The sequence below is a fragment of the Sceloporus occidentalis genome, unplaced genomic scaffold (assembly GCF_023333645.1).
Source record: "Sceloporus occidentalis isolate IW3139 unplaced genomic scaffold, rSceOcc1.0.p SCAF_15, whole genome shotgun sequence".
Lineage (NCBI taxonomy): Eukaryota > Metazoa > Chordata > Lepidosauria > Squamata > Phrynosomatidae > Sceloporus > Sceloporus occidentalis.
The window spans coordinates 7,528,466-7,545,454 of record NW_028316995.1 but is presented as its reverse complement, the minus strand read 5'-3'; the positions used below and the strand labels follow the sequence as shown (position 1 = coordinate 7,545,454).

General features: G+C 41.0%; 1 protein-coding gene across 1 annotated transcript in view; it reads right to left on the bottom strand.

The window, feature by feature from the left end:
* Positions 1–16,989, bottom strand: part of LOC149303207 (1-phosphatidylinositol 4,5-bisphosphate phosphodiesterase beta-1-like) — a 253,652-nt gene that overhangs the window by 172,424 nt on the left and 64,239 nt on the right. Inside the window, exon 3 of the mRNA XM_089481675.1 lies at positions 13,203–13,208. Within this exon, the coding sequence (XP_089337801.1) occupies positions 13,203–13,208 (6 nt within the window). The remainder of the gene's footprint in view (positions 1–13,202; positions 13,209–16,989) is intronic.

Below are 16,989 nucleotides of genomic sequence, written 5' to 3'. Positions count from 1 at the left end.
TCTATCAAAGTGGCAGTCGTGTGGCATTCAGCCCCACAAATGATTAATTAATATTACAGTATATAACATGCATCTTGTACCCGGAGGAGAAAAAATAAAGTACTTAATTTCAGGAGAAGCTGCAGCTCCTGAGCTGCAGAACACCTCTCATTCCGTGATCCCTTATTAGACCTCCTGGATGCTCTTCAGGGCTTGTACTAAAAGTTGCTAACATGTTAGCTTTGAAATGTGTCAATACATATTGCTGGGCTAATTCTATGTTTGTGTAATCAGCACTTCCATCAGCATCACTCAACGAACATTAACGGCAGTCATGGTGAGAGGCATTGGTGTATGTCACTTTATTTTATGATGTTAATCTCTGGCATTGTGCTCTTTCTGAAGGATGGGTAGGGTCATTGTCTATCAAGATTTATGTTATCTTAACGGTAGTTAGTGTTGGCTTTTGCATGACTAGCCAGTATCTTTCAGAGTTTGTAGTAATTTTGGAGTCTGCATAGCCTGGTCCCTTGTTAGATGATATAGTGAGAGTGCATTGTTCTTAGTTCTATGACATAATGTTACAAGTTACACCAGAACACCATCAGAGGACTAAAGAGGAAGCATGATGTCTGGTCTCCAGAAACGAAAATGTTTTAGAGCAGTTTATTGGAAGCAATTAAAATTTTTATTGAGTTTGATCACAGGTTAAATTTTTCAATCATCCAAGAGTTCATAGCATATAATTGCTTATTATCTCCAAATTCACAATGTTATTATAGCCTAATTATGACAGACAGAGCGATGTCATTGATCATCTGCCGGTTACAAACATAAGCAAAATAAAGGAATCTAGAATCAATCTGTGTATTTTATATGTATTTGTAACTAGTAACAGTAATAATTATTCTAATCCCTATTCATTTAAAAGAATATGCGCTAGGTAAACTATTGCACATTGATTTGGTGTATTCTACAGGTCACCTATTCTGCTTTTATGTGAATATCTGATATCTGTCAATGTTTCCGGCAGCCGTCAAAACGTAAAATCCGCCATTCCTAGCGCAGACTACATGTAGATGTAAATTTTAATCTCTCAGTTTCCAACAGTAGAATCAAGAACATAATTAATCCTTAAAAGTCTTGTCTCTTAACGTAATAAGCATTATTGACTGTTTGTGGTTTAAACCGTGATGTAAACCAGACAAATTAATCAAAGAGACTAATGCTTTTCATTTGTCATAAGTGTAATGAATGGTTTTGTTATTTTTTAATTGTTAATCTAACGTCACAGGTAACAGCCTGGAATGTTCAACTGAAACAGAATCGTGCAATGTTGACAATTGAAATAAACTATACTGGCAGACACACCCTTAGTCACTCGATCCAATTCCAAATTTTAATGGCAATAAAGGACCCCCCCAGGGGCAAAAGTCAAACAGATATTATAATAAAAGACAGAATATGAACCAGAAAAAAATATTATGCTCATAAATTTTTGTTATTGTATTTGAATTTTGTTCATCAATCACCTCTTTAAAAACTAAAGGTGATTCCATATATCTTCTGGTTTTTCCTTGGTACAAAAAATGTTCGCTCACCCAAACTGAGCTCGTTAGAAGTTATCCTGGGCTATCTTTGTCTGCCTCTCCCAGTAACAGCTCAGTTAACAAGGCCTCCTGGATTACTTCTGCAAAAGGGTAAAAAAAAGTACTTCATGAGGCCAGAATAATGCAGACAGATTCATGGAGAAAGAGGTGCAGAAATGCTTGTCTTTCTCCGCGGACCCCCCCTATTGGAGTACTTTTGCAAAAGGGTGGAGCCACGGGAACAGCCTCTCCCCTGTTCCTCCAATCAGGAGAGAGGGCATGTGTGGAGGCTCTGGCTTTTTTGCTAAAGTGCTTTGAGAGGCCAGATTTATGGAGCTGATGCCGAGGAGAAGAGGACAAAAAAGATAGAAGACAAGAGACAAGAAGAAAAGGAGATGGGGACACAGAAGCAGTCGGTGGAGAAGGTCGGGAAACATTTGGGGAGCGCATAAGAGTGTGAGAGCATAAGAGTGTGAGAGCATGAGAGAGAGTACATGAGTGAGGTTGAGTATCAAAAAATCTCATTTCCTTATCGTGTCCAAACGAATAGGACAAAAACGAAATAATAACATTTGTCTGAATCATTTTTTGGTCCATTTGCACAAGTCTACTTTCTACTAAGTTTCCCCCAATCAGAAATCATCTGTTATCACCACTAGTGATATCTAGACCGCTAATGTCTGCATTTAACTTGACTACAAATAAAAGCGTCTTCGCCCAAGGAGTTCCTCAACTTCTGTCTCTTTTCCCCACAATTTCCGAATAGATTGTAAGCTCCCAAAACACTCTGCTCCTTCTGAACAAATATGTTTTTGTGTTATTGTTAGTCTTAATATTATTATGTAATCTGTAGTATTACTTCATCGTAATAGCACTAAGGAACCTGCTGATTTTTAACAAGTTAGTAAATAATTCATTGTATCTCTAGGCAGCCATGAAGTTGTAAGCAATTCATGTGTAGAGATATGGGGATGATACAAGTTTGATCCTTTTTTCCTTTCATTTGTTTGTGTGAAATCGTTTTAGTCTAAAGCCCTATTGAATAACCTGTCACCTTTTTACTAGAAATTGGTATTATAAAATGAGTTTACTATAGTGATTCTGGTTTAGCGTCTCATTTTAAGTATTGAAACTGACATAAAAACGTTTACAGTTAATGCTTGCGAACAGTACAAGTAACTTATAACGCTATGATTTAATAACAAAATGATGGACAATTATTGGCTATTACAATAATATCTCAGTTTCAAGTGTAAGTGCATCTTTTTCATTCCCAACAGGGTTTGCTAGCGACACAGAGGCGCAATTTAATCTGATAAATAGAGGCTTGAAAGGCTGATAATGAATGATAATGACTTTACTTTGCAGCCAGTTGTACCACTAGTAGTTTACACAATTATTGCTGAATTCGATTTGATTGCCTTTTGCTTGTAAATAAAATATAGGCATTACTAGTTAACATTAAAACATGAACTTTAAATCAGATGGCTATGTCACAATGACGTCATAATGTATTTTTTAAAAGGTACCATGCTATTGGGTGATGCATTTTGTAATCGCACGTTGTTCCTGGTTATTAAAAATTATCATGTAGTCTTAATATATGTTAGTTACAGATAAATAAGCATCAACAAGGTATATTTAACTTGATGGACTTCCATCTTCTTTCAACCTCTTTTAAGAAAAAAGCTAGAAAATGGCAATTTATTTGTAAGTCACAAGTAAGTAACATTTCTTACAATATATACAGTTTTTTCCAGTATCTTGCCACTAGAATGTGATATATCCCACATCCCCGGAGCTCTCCCTCTTCTGGTTAGTGGCTGTGTGAAGGGATGAGACTAGCTATGCATATGGGCGGAGCAAGCTTCAGACAGCCTTTAGTGGGTGGTGAGTGGGAGGGAAGTGGGCGGAAAAAGCGTGGTCTGACCCGGAGATCCAGGGTAGCAGGGCTGTACCTGGAGACTCAAGGTCAAATCCGCAGTGTTCCTAGTTTCGGTGATAACACCACTTTCCAAAACTATAACCCAGAATGTCTGATATCTTTTAAAGGATTTCTACCTACTCTGCTGAATTTACCATGTTTGGTATTACATTAAGCAGTAGAAACATGATTCCTAGTACTGCTTTCGTTGTTGTCTTTTTCCGGGGGAAGAACATAATGTCAAATCTGCTGAGGAACAGCACCTTTAAATATATCATCCAGCATAACACAAATGCCTTATAGGTCAATATATATATATATATATATATATATATATATATATATATATATATATATATTGTAGAACAGTTCCTCTGTAACACATATTCCTACATGTTTTTGCTTTCTTTGCAAATTAAGAAATTATGTGCCCTCATTAAATCTTATGTTTTATTATTAAACGTATGTTTAATTATATATGGACAATAAACATTGGCAAATATTTAAATCCTAAGCGGACTGCTCCAGACCATTCTAAGAATTAATTATCCTTATTATATGAGCTGGTAGAACTTTGTTTCATGTTATGCAAAGCAGATGTTCGTTAAATAAATATTTTTTTTTTAAAAGTCTAAAATATATGCAGAAAAGAAAAACATTCTAAATGTACTTGAGAAAAGTATTACATTCGCATGTTGTTCACATGTTCTTGCTTTTTCTTTTTTTCTGTATTTTAATTGTCACTAATACTCTGGCTCAAAAAAAAACATGCCCCCCAGGCCAGAAGGTGCCAACCCTCCCCTGCATTCGCGCCACCTAGTCTGCCCCTTAGGAGATTTAATGGCTGTGTACAGAACTGCCTTAACTTGATGAACAAGTTGGCCCAAGGTTAGCCTCATGATAAATATTCCCTAGAATTTTCATCTCAGGGTATTCACTAATCATTTCGATATATCATCACAGCGACATATCTACAGCTCACCTTATAAACCTCAGTATTCTTATCTTGAATAGAATTAGTCAACCAGCAGATAAACGCAAACAACGAACTAGAGTTTTTAATCAAATACATGCAAACAAACTCGGGTATATTCACCAAAAAATGTTTGCGTGCTTGTGTTATTTTTAGAACTGGTAATGCTTCACAGAACATGCATTACTGTTAGATATAATAATATACACATCGCTGCTAACAGATTAAAGAACATGGTAAAGGAGAACTCCAGCCATCATATGCACCTTAATGTATATGATAGCTGCGTGGACTCTAGATCTTCGTGTTGCTTGTGTTGCAAATGCATGGGGGGTCTAAGGGACCCCCATATACATTTGCCCCTTTCCTCACCCCAGCTATTTGCAGTGCAGATGATCTGTTCAGCCAAACGCATCTCCCTGCATGTGTCAGGACCCTTCCGGTAATCGGCGGGGGTCCTCACCCGGCGGCGACACCGCCGGGCGCCCGCGTCCTTGGCCACGTTCCGGTCGGGTCCCAACCCGTCGGCGGCGGAGGTCCTTACCCGGCGGCGTCCCCGCCGAGCAACCACGTCCTCGGCCTCACGGCACGGCATCTCCGTGCCGCAGGCCGCGTCCCCGGTCTCCGTTGCGGCGGCAGCCGCACGCGGCAGACGCAGGGAATAGCAGTATGGCGGGGGGGCGTGTCCTGCGGTCCCAGACCGCTGCTAGCAGCCAGGGGGGGCGTGTCCTGCGGTCCCAAACCACCACTGGCAGCCAGGGGGGCGTGTCCTGCGGTCCCAAACCTCACTGACAGCCAGGGGAGGGGTTAGGGACTAATTGACAGCCACAGAGAGAGGAGGAGTATCAATTAGGCGGGCTATTTAAACCTGCAACCCTGTAACTTCATTACTTGGTTGTTCAAGTTCCCTACCGGATTCCTATACCCTGTAGCTGTTATTTCTCTATTTGGATTATATGGACTTTTGACCCTCGGCTTGATTCCTGGACTTTGTTTTTGGATTACCCCTTGTACTGCGAACCTTCTGATCGATTTACGGACTTTGACCCTCGGCTGGATTTATGGACTTTGTCTTTGGATTACCCTTGTTGTACTGCGCACCTTCTATTTGATTACACGGTCTTTTGACCCTTGGCTAAGATACTGGACTTTGTGTGTTGGATTGCCCTTACTTCACTCCCTTGCACCCGGTGTCTCTCTGCGCTGCGCTCCGAACCCCACTCAGCCTTGACAGCATGAGATATACTTACCACCATTCAGCCCCAGCGATGGCTTGGCCCAATGTCACAGGCAGGGGATTTGTTTAGAGCCCCATATTAATGGGCAGCAAGTACTCCCATTGGTTTCAATAGGAACGCTTTACTGTCACTGATTAGCAGCCTCAAGCAGCCAATCGGTGGCAACAAATCTTGGACCACAAAGGAGGGCAGCTGCTGCAGCTTGGCTGCATCTTCCGTGTCAGGAAACTGCTTTTTCTTTTGGAAGAATGCATATTAAAAACGATTCACAAAGTACTTAAATATGCATTCTTTCTGGGTGTCAGGTACACGTAGACTGTCCTTTTAATGTCAAAGTGAGATTATTAGTTACTATCACTGTGGCAATTCTTAATATCCGAGCATGCGTGCCATAATGCATAGACTGTTAAAAATCAAAGGTCATTGTTAAGAAAATAAATTCTACTTCATCCTCCAGCAATGAAAGTGAAACACACACATTGAATGAAGATTATTGTTCTAATGTAATTAATGAACAGGAAGAAAGGGCTCCATGGTGATAAAGATGCTTCTGTATAAGTTAAAGTTGACCTGGCCCATCAACTAATTATCCCCACTAATCCTTTAAAATCACCTCCACCTCCTGCACTTAACATTTAAAGAACACTACAGAGATAAAATAAAAATAAACAAAGAAAGCAAAAAGTCAATAAAAGTTTCAATTAAGAACATGCGGGTGAATAGCATTATTGGGAATGAGCTAAAAATGAGTATCTTCGAATGGTAACCCTTTAAAATTACAAATATTTTATTATATTGACATGAGCTATGATTATAGCTTGTGGATAGTATAGTGGAACATTACGTTTTTAAGAAACACTGATTATAACGGAGGATGGACGGTGGGGTTCTTTTGCAGGACAGGGGATAGTATTTTACACCAGGAATGTATGGGGCTGTAAATTCCTTGGCTTTAGTTTATTGAAGAACAGAATGAGGCTATGATAATAAGGATACAAAGGTTATGTTAGAAACTCATCCCATTATAAGTTGCCTATATATTTTTCGTCTGCAATAGAATTGCATTTTAAATCCTTATTGTCCTATGGCATTAAATCAAACCACATGAAGTGGAAAAATCGCAGCTGAAATGTCTGTATTGCTACTGCCGTAAAATAACTTACCAAGTATAGAAAATCACAAGAACACAAGAAAACCAATTATAAAGAATCCAAAGCTCTTCCAGACGAGGAGCGGTATTTTTATTGTGTTGAATCTTAAAATAAAATGGTAATAGTATTTTCTTGCTAAAAAAAAATAGCATTTCTTTTTGAATTTCTCCCTGTACATACTGTTACCATTAAATGTTATGTATTCCCCTTGGGAGTTAGCAGTTATTACAGAACAAACATTTGGACCCCCGAAATGTTGGGGGGGTACGCAGGGTTGGATAATTTAGTGGAAGGGTTCAGGGGATAATTCTCACGGGCATGCAAACACTGCTGGTTTCTAAAATAATGTCCATGACTGGTCCTTTAAAATGACCAAAAATATATACTTAAGAAATTCTGCAAGCGGCTATAACAGCTAACACTGCAAGGTCTCGGGGTAAAGATAAAAAGCAGGATTTCCTTTTAAACAAAAGGAAAATAAACATGCTTGAGCCTTTTTCCCGGCCTGAATTATCTTTAGTTTTTTTTGTCCCCCCTCAATAACATCACTTCCAGTATTTTTCACGCTGATTTTAACTTGTTTTCCTGCTCCGTACATGTATTTCTATTCCTTTGTTGGTAACTTCTTTCGCCACATTTCCCCCATTAAGCTTGCTTAAAAGAAATCTATCATCAACTGGTGTATAATCGTATTTATATTTAAATACAGCGCTTAGCCGTGCAACATTGTAATTCAGTGTGTCTTGTTCTATTTTTAGGACTCCTTCCAATTATATCCAATGTGCACACTGTTAAAAAGAAAGCTTTATTTATTCATACCATAAGTCTGGGAAAAGCGATGTTTTAGGACTTTGCTAAGCTTAACACATATTTTAAAATGTATTATTTCGATTATTATTAATTTTATTTTTTTAAGTATATGAAAATACATAAAAATACACAAAATTATGTAAAATTTGGTAAAAAAAAATAAAGTAAGATTATGTAATCTCACTTTGACAACTGCTTACTGAAATAAGGTATATTCTTGATAAATGTTATATGCCAAAATGTTGAGTGATACCCAGTGGTGTATTAAGGTTGGGCGCTGGCCTAGGCCTAACCCAGGACAGTGCCCCAGCCAACACCACCACTTAACTACGCCGCTACCGTCCTCTACGCTAAGTGCCGAGATGTGATGTCATAGACATAAGTCAGTCCTTGGCCATAATATGCCACTGGTGATAACACTATGCCTCTGGCATTTACCCTTCTGCATCGGTAAACAATTGTTCTTTTCCATATTATTTATGCATTTATACCTGTATTGTGATTTTCCTTACATATTGCTACACTGTACCAATATACTTACCATATTTTGCTTATGTTACTATGATATCACCTTTTAAATGAATACATTTAATCCTAAAGGGATATAGAACCAGACCCACGGTTCAGGATAAACAAACGTCTTTTTTTAAATTAAGATATTCCTGTTCCTTTTAAAAACATTTTCACAAGATGGTAATGCATTCTTTCTCCACTTCGTAGAATCATTTAGTTGGAAATATACTCTATTTATGGGGAAGGGCAGCGCTTAAGAGGATTGCTTACATAAAATGAGTAACTGTGACTAACCTGAGCTTGACACCTCTAAATCATGCTGATGGCAGCGCAGCTCTGTTAATATTTCACTCCATTTATTTTTAGAAAGTGAAACACACCTTGCATTGCGGCATATTTTCTGTGCTTGAAAGAGATGAGCTAAGATTGCACATTCCTGGATTTCCTTGTATGGGTGAACAAAAGTGAACACATTACAATATGCCAACCTCCCAACATATTCGATGACTATCAGTGCAACGATCTGCGTTCATGAAAATCACGGACAGCGTTGAAAAACCAGCCTCGCATGCCATTATGCAACAATATGTGAATGCCTATTGGCATGGAGGATAGGCTTTATAAGGTTTCATGTTTTTCCACTCAGTAGGCATGAGAATGTGCACTTGCAGCCCACCAGGGCCTAGGGTATCCAGCATTCTAGGCATACTGTGCAGCATTTTCTGGCCTACGGTGACAGGTCTAGGGGGCCATAGTCCCCCAGTTGTAAAATGGGGGAGCAGATTGCCCTCTTGGGCCATTAGGTCACCCAGTGTGCCGCTGCTTAGTGGGTCAGTTATAAGGGATCTCCCCAACCAGCTCATTTGCCTTATGGTTGACAGTCTTCAGTACAGGACGCTGCATGCCTTTAAGAAAAGGCGCACTGAAATTAGACCATACCTGAAAACTTGCAGGGATTGACCCAGAGTCTCAGAGTTGTTGCCCCAATCTCAGGGTCTCAAGGTGAAGGGGCAGATTCTCAGAGTCACAAAGTCTGGAGCGGACTCTTTCCCATTCTACACTGCTGCGTCATATCTAGGACTCTCAATTTGTGTTTTGCTATCAGTATTTTTTTTTTAATATCCCTGCTTAAATACAGGTGACTCAATTAGGTCAAGGTTTCATTGATGGTCACTATTAGAGTCATTTGGTTAATATATTTGTAGAAGAACTACACATAATCTTCACAATGGATTATTAAAGGTTGTTTTTTTAGTTTCAGTTCATTTAGAAAGAGTATGAATATGACCGCCAGTGAGGAAGGCAGCGGTGGCGGGGGCAGCTTAGGGCACTGTCCTGGGTCAGGCCTAGGGCAGCATTTGAGATAAATACTCATCTGACTACATTCACCTTCTTGCTAAAAGAAGACAGGAGATATCTGGTTGTGGCTTCTTATCAGCTCAGTGTCCTCAGAAGCTCTCTAGGTCACCTAAAATGTATAGATAAATATATAGTAGGGCAAAGTACTCAAAGTCTGACATCTGAGGATGACATGCCTCCTTTCAGTAGTTTTGGAGGTTTTTTTTCTCCTTAAAATCAATTCTTTTGCTTCCTGTTCGTGTTCTTTTATTAGCTTCTGTTTACAGTCGATCTAGTTTCACACAGGAATGGAAACAATGCTCAAGGTTACCTATTACATGCAGAGCCTCTATTTTCGTGCGCTGTTACTCTAACAAATCTTCAGTACCATACCTCTTCCGCTCTCTGGCACGCAGCTTCCACCCGTCAAACTTCCGACAAAACCAGTTTGTTCTTAGAGTTGCTAGTTATTCGTTTATAGTTGCCTTTAACCATTTAACCCGTTTGTGATCTTAGAGGGAGAACAGTAGCCCTGTAAAAACAATTTACCTACCTAACAAAGCTTGAACACACATAAACATTTACTGAAACAAACATTGATGTCCACACTGGATTATTAATAGAACTAACCAATAAACCTATAATAAAAAAATGTTCAGATTCTTTAGTTGATGACTTAAAGGGGCAGTAAAGTCTCATAAAAACAAATAAATTTCAACCCACTTATATTGTGAAACTCACAAGTTACGGCCTCTTGATGTCTAGAATAACATTGACCTTTCTTTTTAACACTTGGGTAAAGTTGGAAGTTTGAGTATTCTGCATTTGTGTTGTGATATCTATGTTCTATAATTGTCATTTCGTGTATCAATAAGGTACAGTATTATTAAATATGTTTATTCAAATCTAATTGTCGTAATCCTGCTCGTATCTGGAAAAGACCTCAGAAGCAATGTGTGTGTCAAGATTCCTTCCCAGGGATTGACTCGAGAGCCCTTCATGTTTCAGGCAGGTTTTCTCCCTGGTGAGCTATAGCGCTGGTTTGCTTTGCTGAGCCGTCAGTCACGCCAATAACTCTAGCCAGCACAAAAAGTTATCGACTAACCTGTCCAACATCAGACAGTTACGCAGGTATTTAAGCCCAGGTCTCCCATAGTCTTTTGCTTACTTGTTCTGGCCTTGCAATTTAGCAGTCTTTTGTATTATTATGGGACCTGCTTGCGTTTTGACTCCTCTTTTGTTTTGCTCTTTGCATTGACCCTCGGACTGTTTTACCAATTTAGATACTGAGCTGCCTGCCCTCTGGACATGGGCTCTCTGATATTGAGTATTGATTGCCGCATTTATGTTTTTCTGTTTTGGACTTCCTTCTCGCGACCATTGGTGCCTGCACTATTCTCGGGGCTCGTATGTGTGACGGCTCCTGAATAGCACAGAATACCTGCTATCGGGATCCTATTTCAGTACTTATGTGACAGTGATAAGCACAGATAAATGTATTATCACACATTACTCTTTTAATATTTTAATTCTTTTATCTGCATATTTCTACTCAGCCGTTTTGATAAGGCATTTTTTGATACAGATGTAGGCCGTTGAATGATATCCCTTTCTAACTGCAGTTAACAAGATTATAATCAAATTATTCAAATTAGTTATATTTCACACATAGATTAGTGTTTAATTAAGACATTGTATGTAATACATATGGGTATGGGGGGAAAATTATGTTTATGTTGCCAAATTTAGCTTAACTTTGATATGTGAGATTTACATCATAACTCCAAAATGTTTCAGGTCTACATCCCTCTGTCCACTTTTTCCCCCCTGATGTCATTCTCTTTTAGAAGTTACAAAATTTATATTAAAGCACTGCTAAGTACTTTAATACACATTCCTCATATAATCAATATATATATATATATATATATATATATATATATATATAGTTGCTTAATCTGGTTATATTGTGCAGATTGTTGACAGGAGTAGACATCTTATCAGTGGACAATAGGGTCTAACACAAAATATCGGGCAAATCATGGCATGGCTGCAATTAAGTCAAATATGTGTTGAATAACTTAATGAAATAAGAATAATATAGAATATTTGTGTCTTAATGTGTTCATAGTGCTCCTGAGGAGTAAAGCAAGGACCCCAAGTGTTGACTTCTGCCCTCTCACATAATCAAACTACATCACGGAAAAAAATGTTAGAAAGAGCAAGCAAAAACAAATAATACACTCTGATAGCTCAACACTTAAGCTTTTCAGCCTTTACAAATCTTATACCTACAAGTAACAATAGCCTTTATTTTCACTCTAGAAAAACAGAGTGTTCTATATTTAGCTGTCAGACTGCCTTCTAAACTGCGCATCTATAATAGTCCTCAAAGAGAAACTATTGAGAACTGCCACTTTAGTCAAACGCAATGTATCCCCAATAGCATCTACCCTTTCAAAGTAAGAAATGCTTCTCAATCTTTATAAAAATCATGGTATGGAATATTCATGGAGCTATTACAATATGGAAGAATGGACATTAATAATAACATAAACAACATATACAAAATTGACAACAACATTAACACATGTTAAGACATCTGGTACAGAGATTGGAGAAGGACCTGCTCTCGCAAGCTTAGGGGATTTAGAATCACGTAGAGAAGTGTGTGTGGAGTAAGAGCTTGAAGGTGTGGAGAACAGAGTCTCATTTCAGACTGTCGGTTGTGGGAACCCAATGGTTCTTTCCAGATGATGCCTATTTAGATGAATAGAAATTCATATTCACATCATAAAGACTAGCTGCTAATGCTTATTTGGGTATCATTTGTCAGAAATCACATATGGAGAGATAAGGGAGAATAGGGGGTTGTGCTAAGACAAAGTCTTGGCTCCAGGAGCAAGTGTGTGAACCAAGTGAAGTCCCTCTCAAGAGAAAGAGGTTCCCACTCACTTTGAAATAGATGCCACTATGACTGAGGGAGAGGTCTCACTTACCTTCAGTTCTTACACAAACGGCAAATGTGCTTAATAGAGGAAGCCAGAAGCAGTTTTAGTTCAAAGAGGCAAACATGTCATCAAATTTTATGGAACTGTTCACCTTTGATAAAACTGCTTGGGTTTCTCCTATGGCAATGGTGATTAATGATGTGTTCCACTGCATATATAAATTCATAATTAAGAAGAGATCAAAAAGGGAAAGAAAAATCTAAATAAAGCAGCGTAGATCCACATAAACAAGGTTTTGTTTGTTCTGTTTATTTTTTTCTTTTCACATTCATTACTGGAATATTTGAGAGAGTGGGTTTTAAGATACAGCATCAAAAAGAAATTTTTGTTCCCACTACCTTCATTCATCTCACTATAATGTGCAGTTATTTATCTAAATTGAATTCATTTGAAAACAACTCTCTAGGATGCTTTTGTTTGCTGTGCAAAACATCAACCTTGTTAAGATTTTAATCCAACTACTATGTGTTCAAGTTAAAGAACGAGGTCAATGTTTTTCATTATGTAAAAAAATATTAAATGCAGCAAATAAGACATTTTGAAAAGTCTACATAAACAAACTCCCCAATGTAAGTATATAAAGGCAAGTCCTACTTCACTGTGTAGATCTTAATTTTCTACAGTGTAACAAAGGGCTTGCAAGTCATTTTACACTGTGTGTGCTGATGTCTCCCACCTGTACCTGTAGTACACCCATGAAATGATGTACTTTTATACTCTCCCTCTTCTGGGAGGGTGTCTCTGTGCTGGGGTGGGACTAGCCTTGCTTAAGGGCCGGGTTAGCCCCAGGCAGCCTGTAGTACATTGAGTTTAGGTGAGAAGAGAGCTGGGAGTAGGCATGGCCAACACCATTCCACTGCAAAAAGCGAAAAAGAAACTGATCCGGAGACCCGGGGAAGCCGTGCATTATCTGGAGACTCTGGGTCAAACCCTGAGAGTTCCCAGGTTTTCTTGTAAGGCCAAGTAAAACTGAAGCAACAGTGCATACTAGACTTGGGCACCAGGGGGCTCTTCGTGTTCGTCTTCGTGCTCGTCTTCGGGGGGGGAAAAACCTTCGTATTCCGCGAATATTCGCCCGTTCCTGTCTTCTCTTCGGGCGAATATTCGCGGACATTCTTCGTGCTCGTTTAATCTTCGTTTCCTTCCCGGTTGCCTTGCAGGGGTTAATACGGGGTTAACAACACATCGGAGCAGCAGCAGCTGCCGTGAAGGAACGTGTGTGCAACTCTATTGGTCGTTTCGGCAGGGGGCTGGTCTGGCATCAACTAGTGAATTGCAGAACGCACTTCATTCGTTGATGGCAGGCCAGCCCCCTGCCGAAACGACCAATAGAGTTGCACACACGTACTGAGGTGTACTGTACACAAAATGACCTAGAGACAAATGCTCCAAGGAACTTGGCCTCCGTTTATCATACACAATCACACATCCATAGATGTTTAATAAAAGAATAGGGATTATTTTACATTTTTAAATTGATTTTGGACCACTTGTAATACATGCCTAACATTTGCTACCTATTTACAATGGCATACTTTGCAACAACCCAACTTTTACTGGACAGGACTGGAAAAAAGCAGGACTGTCCACCAAAATCTTGGGTGTGTTGGCAGGTATGCGGATGGAAAAATGTTGGACAAGAACTAAAAAATAGCTTAGGGTTAATGTACGGTTATGTTTAAGATTAGTAGCAGTGCACTGCTTTGGTTAAAGATGTATTATGTCTAAATAATAATTTAATTTTAATGGGTTTTAAAAAAAAATTAGGGGTTTATTTAAATGTATTTTAAAGTTAGATTTATTATTTAGTACTTTATTATATTTATTTAATGTTTATACTAGTGCTACCTACCGAGCTATAACTACCAACGTGTATTTGCATACCTAGTTTAGCTAAATTAGATGGGACAGGACTGGAAAAAAGCAGGACTGTCCCTGAAAAAGTTGGGTCTGTTGGCAGGTATGTGGATGGAAAAATGTTATAGTATGAAGTGTGAGTTATAGCTAGTGAGTGTAGAAATGAAGGCCAGGACAAATAACAAGAGGAAAGGTCCTTGTGATTTTTGCATTGTACGTGTATGTGTTATGTGTGTTATGTGTGTTGTCACTTGTCACTGTGTTATATGTGTTATGTGTGTTATATGTTATGTCACTGTGTTATTTGTGTTATTGTGTGTGTTATGTTTGGTTGGTTGTGTATCAGAAGGAAAATAATGAAATGGAAATGGAAAAGGAAATGGGAAAGGCGAATGAGTGGGCAATTGGCGACCCACTCACCTGTTTCACCCCAGAGCAAAGCATCCAAACACTGTCAGTCCTAGACGTTTGGCAGCGGACTTCCAGAGCTCAGACACAAGGCCCTAGCGTAAGCTGGCCACTCCGGCGGAGGTAGCAGGCGTTGCCACACCGCAAACAGACGCAGCCAGGGGGGAGAAACTGCCCTTACCATTAGGGACATTTGAGGCATGACACTAGCCAGGAAGCGAACTGGCATCGAAGAGACGCTGGCACCACCAGCAGCAGCAGCAGCAGAATTGGGAAAGGCGAATGAGTGGGCAATTGGCGACCCACTCACCTGTTTCACCCCAGGGCAAAGCACCCAAACACTGTCAGTCCTAGACGTTTGGCAGCGGACTTCCAGAGCTCAGACACAAGGCCCTAGCGTAAGCTGGCCACTCCGGCGGAGGTAGCAGGCGTTGCCACACCGCAAACAGACGCAGCCAGAGGGGAGAAACTGCCCTTACCACTAGGGACATTTTGGGCATGACTCTAGCCAGGAAGCGAACTGGCAGAGAAGAGATGCTGGCACCACCACCACCACCAGCAGCATTGAAAAATGGGAAAGGCGAATGAGTGGGCAATTGGCGACCCACTCACCTGTTTCACCCCAGGGCAAAGCACCCAAACACTGTCAGTCCTAGACGTTTGGCAGCGGACTTCCAGAGCTCAGACACAAGGCCCTAGCGTAAGCTGGCCACTCCGGCGGAGGTAGCAGGCGTTGCCACACCGCAGACAGAGGCAGCCAGGGGGGAGAAACTGCCCTTACCATTAGGGACATTTGAGGCATGACACTAGCCAGGAAGCGAACTGGCATCGAAGAGACGCTGGCACCACCACCAGCAGCAGCAGCAGCAGCAGAATTGGGAAAGGCGAATGAGTGGGCAATTGGCGACCCACTCACCTGTTTCACCCCAGGGCAAAGCACCCAAACACTGTCAGTCCTAGACGTTTGGCAGCAGACTTCCAGAGCTCAGACACTAGGCCCTAGCGTAAGCTGGCCACTCCGGCGGAGGTAGCAGGCGTTGCCACACCGCAAACAGACGCAGCCAGGGGGGAGAAACTGCCCTTACCATTAGGGACATTTAAGGCATGACACTAGCCAGGAAGCGAACTGGCAGAGAAGAGACGCTGGCACCACCACCAGCAGCAGCAGCAGAATTGGGTAAGGCGAATGAGTGGGCAATTGGCGACCCGCTCACCTGTTCCACCCCAGAGCAAAGCATCCAAACACTGTCAGTCCTAGACGTTTGGTAGCAGACTTCCAGAGCTCAGACACTAGGCCCTAGCGTAAGCTGGCTACATTGGCGGAGGTAGCAGGCGTTGCCACACCGCAGCAAGTGCAACCAGGGGGGGAGAAACTACCCTCTCCATTAGGGACATTTAAGGCATGACACTAGCCAGGAAGCGAACTGGCAGAGAAGAGACGCTGGCACCACCACCAGCAGCAGCAGCAGCATTGGAAAAGGCGAATGAGTGGGCAATTGACGACCCGCTCACCTGTTTCACCCCAGGGCAAAGCATCCAAAGACTGTCAGTCCTTGGCGTTTGGGAGCAGACTTCCAGAACTCAGACACTAGGCCCTAGCGTAAATTGGCTACACCGGCGGAGGTAGCAGGCATTGCCACACCGCAGCAAGTGCAACCAGGGGGAGAAACTACCCTCTCCATTAGGGACATTTGAGGCATGATTTCAGCCAGGAAGCGAACTGGCAAAAGATGCTGGCACCACCACCAGCAGCACCGTTGGAAAAGGAAAAAGGTGAATGAGTGGGCAATTGACGACCCGCTCACCTGTTTCACCCCAGGGCAAAGCATGAAAGTCTGTCAGTCCATGGCGTTTGGGAGCGGACTTCCAGAACTCAGACACTAGGCCCTAGCGTAAATTGGCTACACCGGCGGAGGTAGCAGACGTTGCCACACCGCAAACACGTGCAACCAGGGGGAGAAACTACCTTAAACATTACAGATAAAAAAAATTAACTTTCCAAGCTAAGAGCTGGGTAACCCAACTTGGGCAGATTGAATTTAAGGAAGGCAATCTGCTCCATCAGATGAGGTGCCATGCGTGAGCGCTGTGGACTCAGTATGTTTCCAGTCATAGAAAACACGCGCTCACTTTGAACAGTGGTTGGCGGACATGATAGTAGCTGCTGCGCAACCCATGAGAGTGCAGGCCACACACTC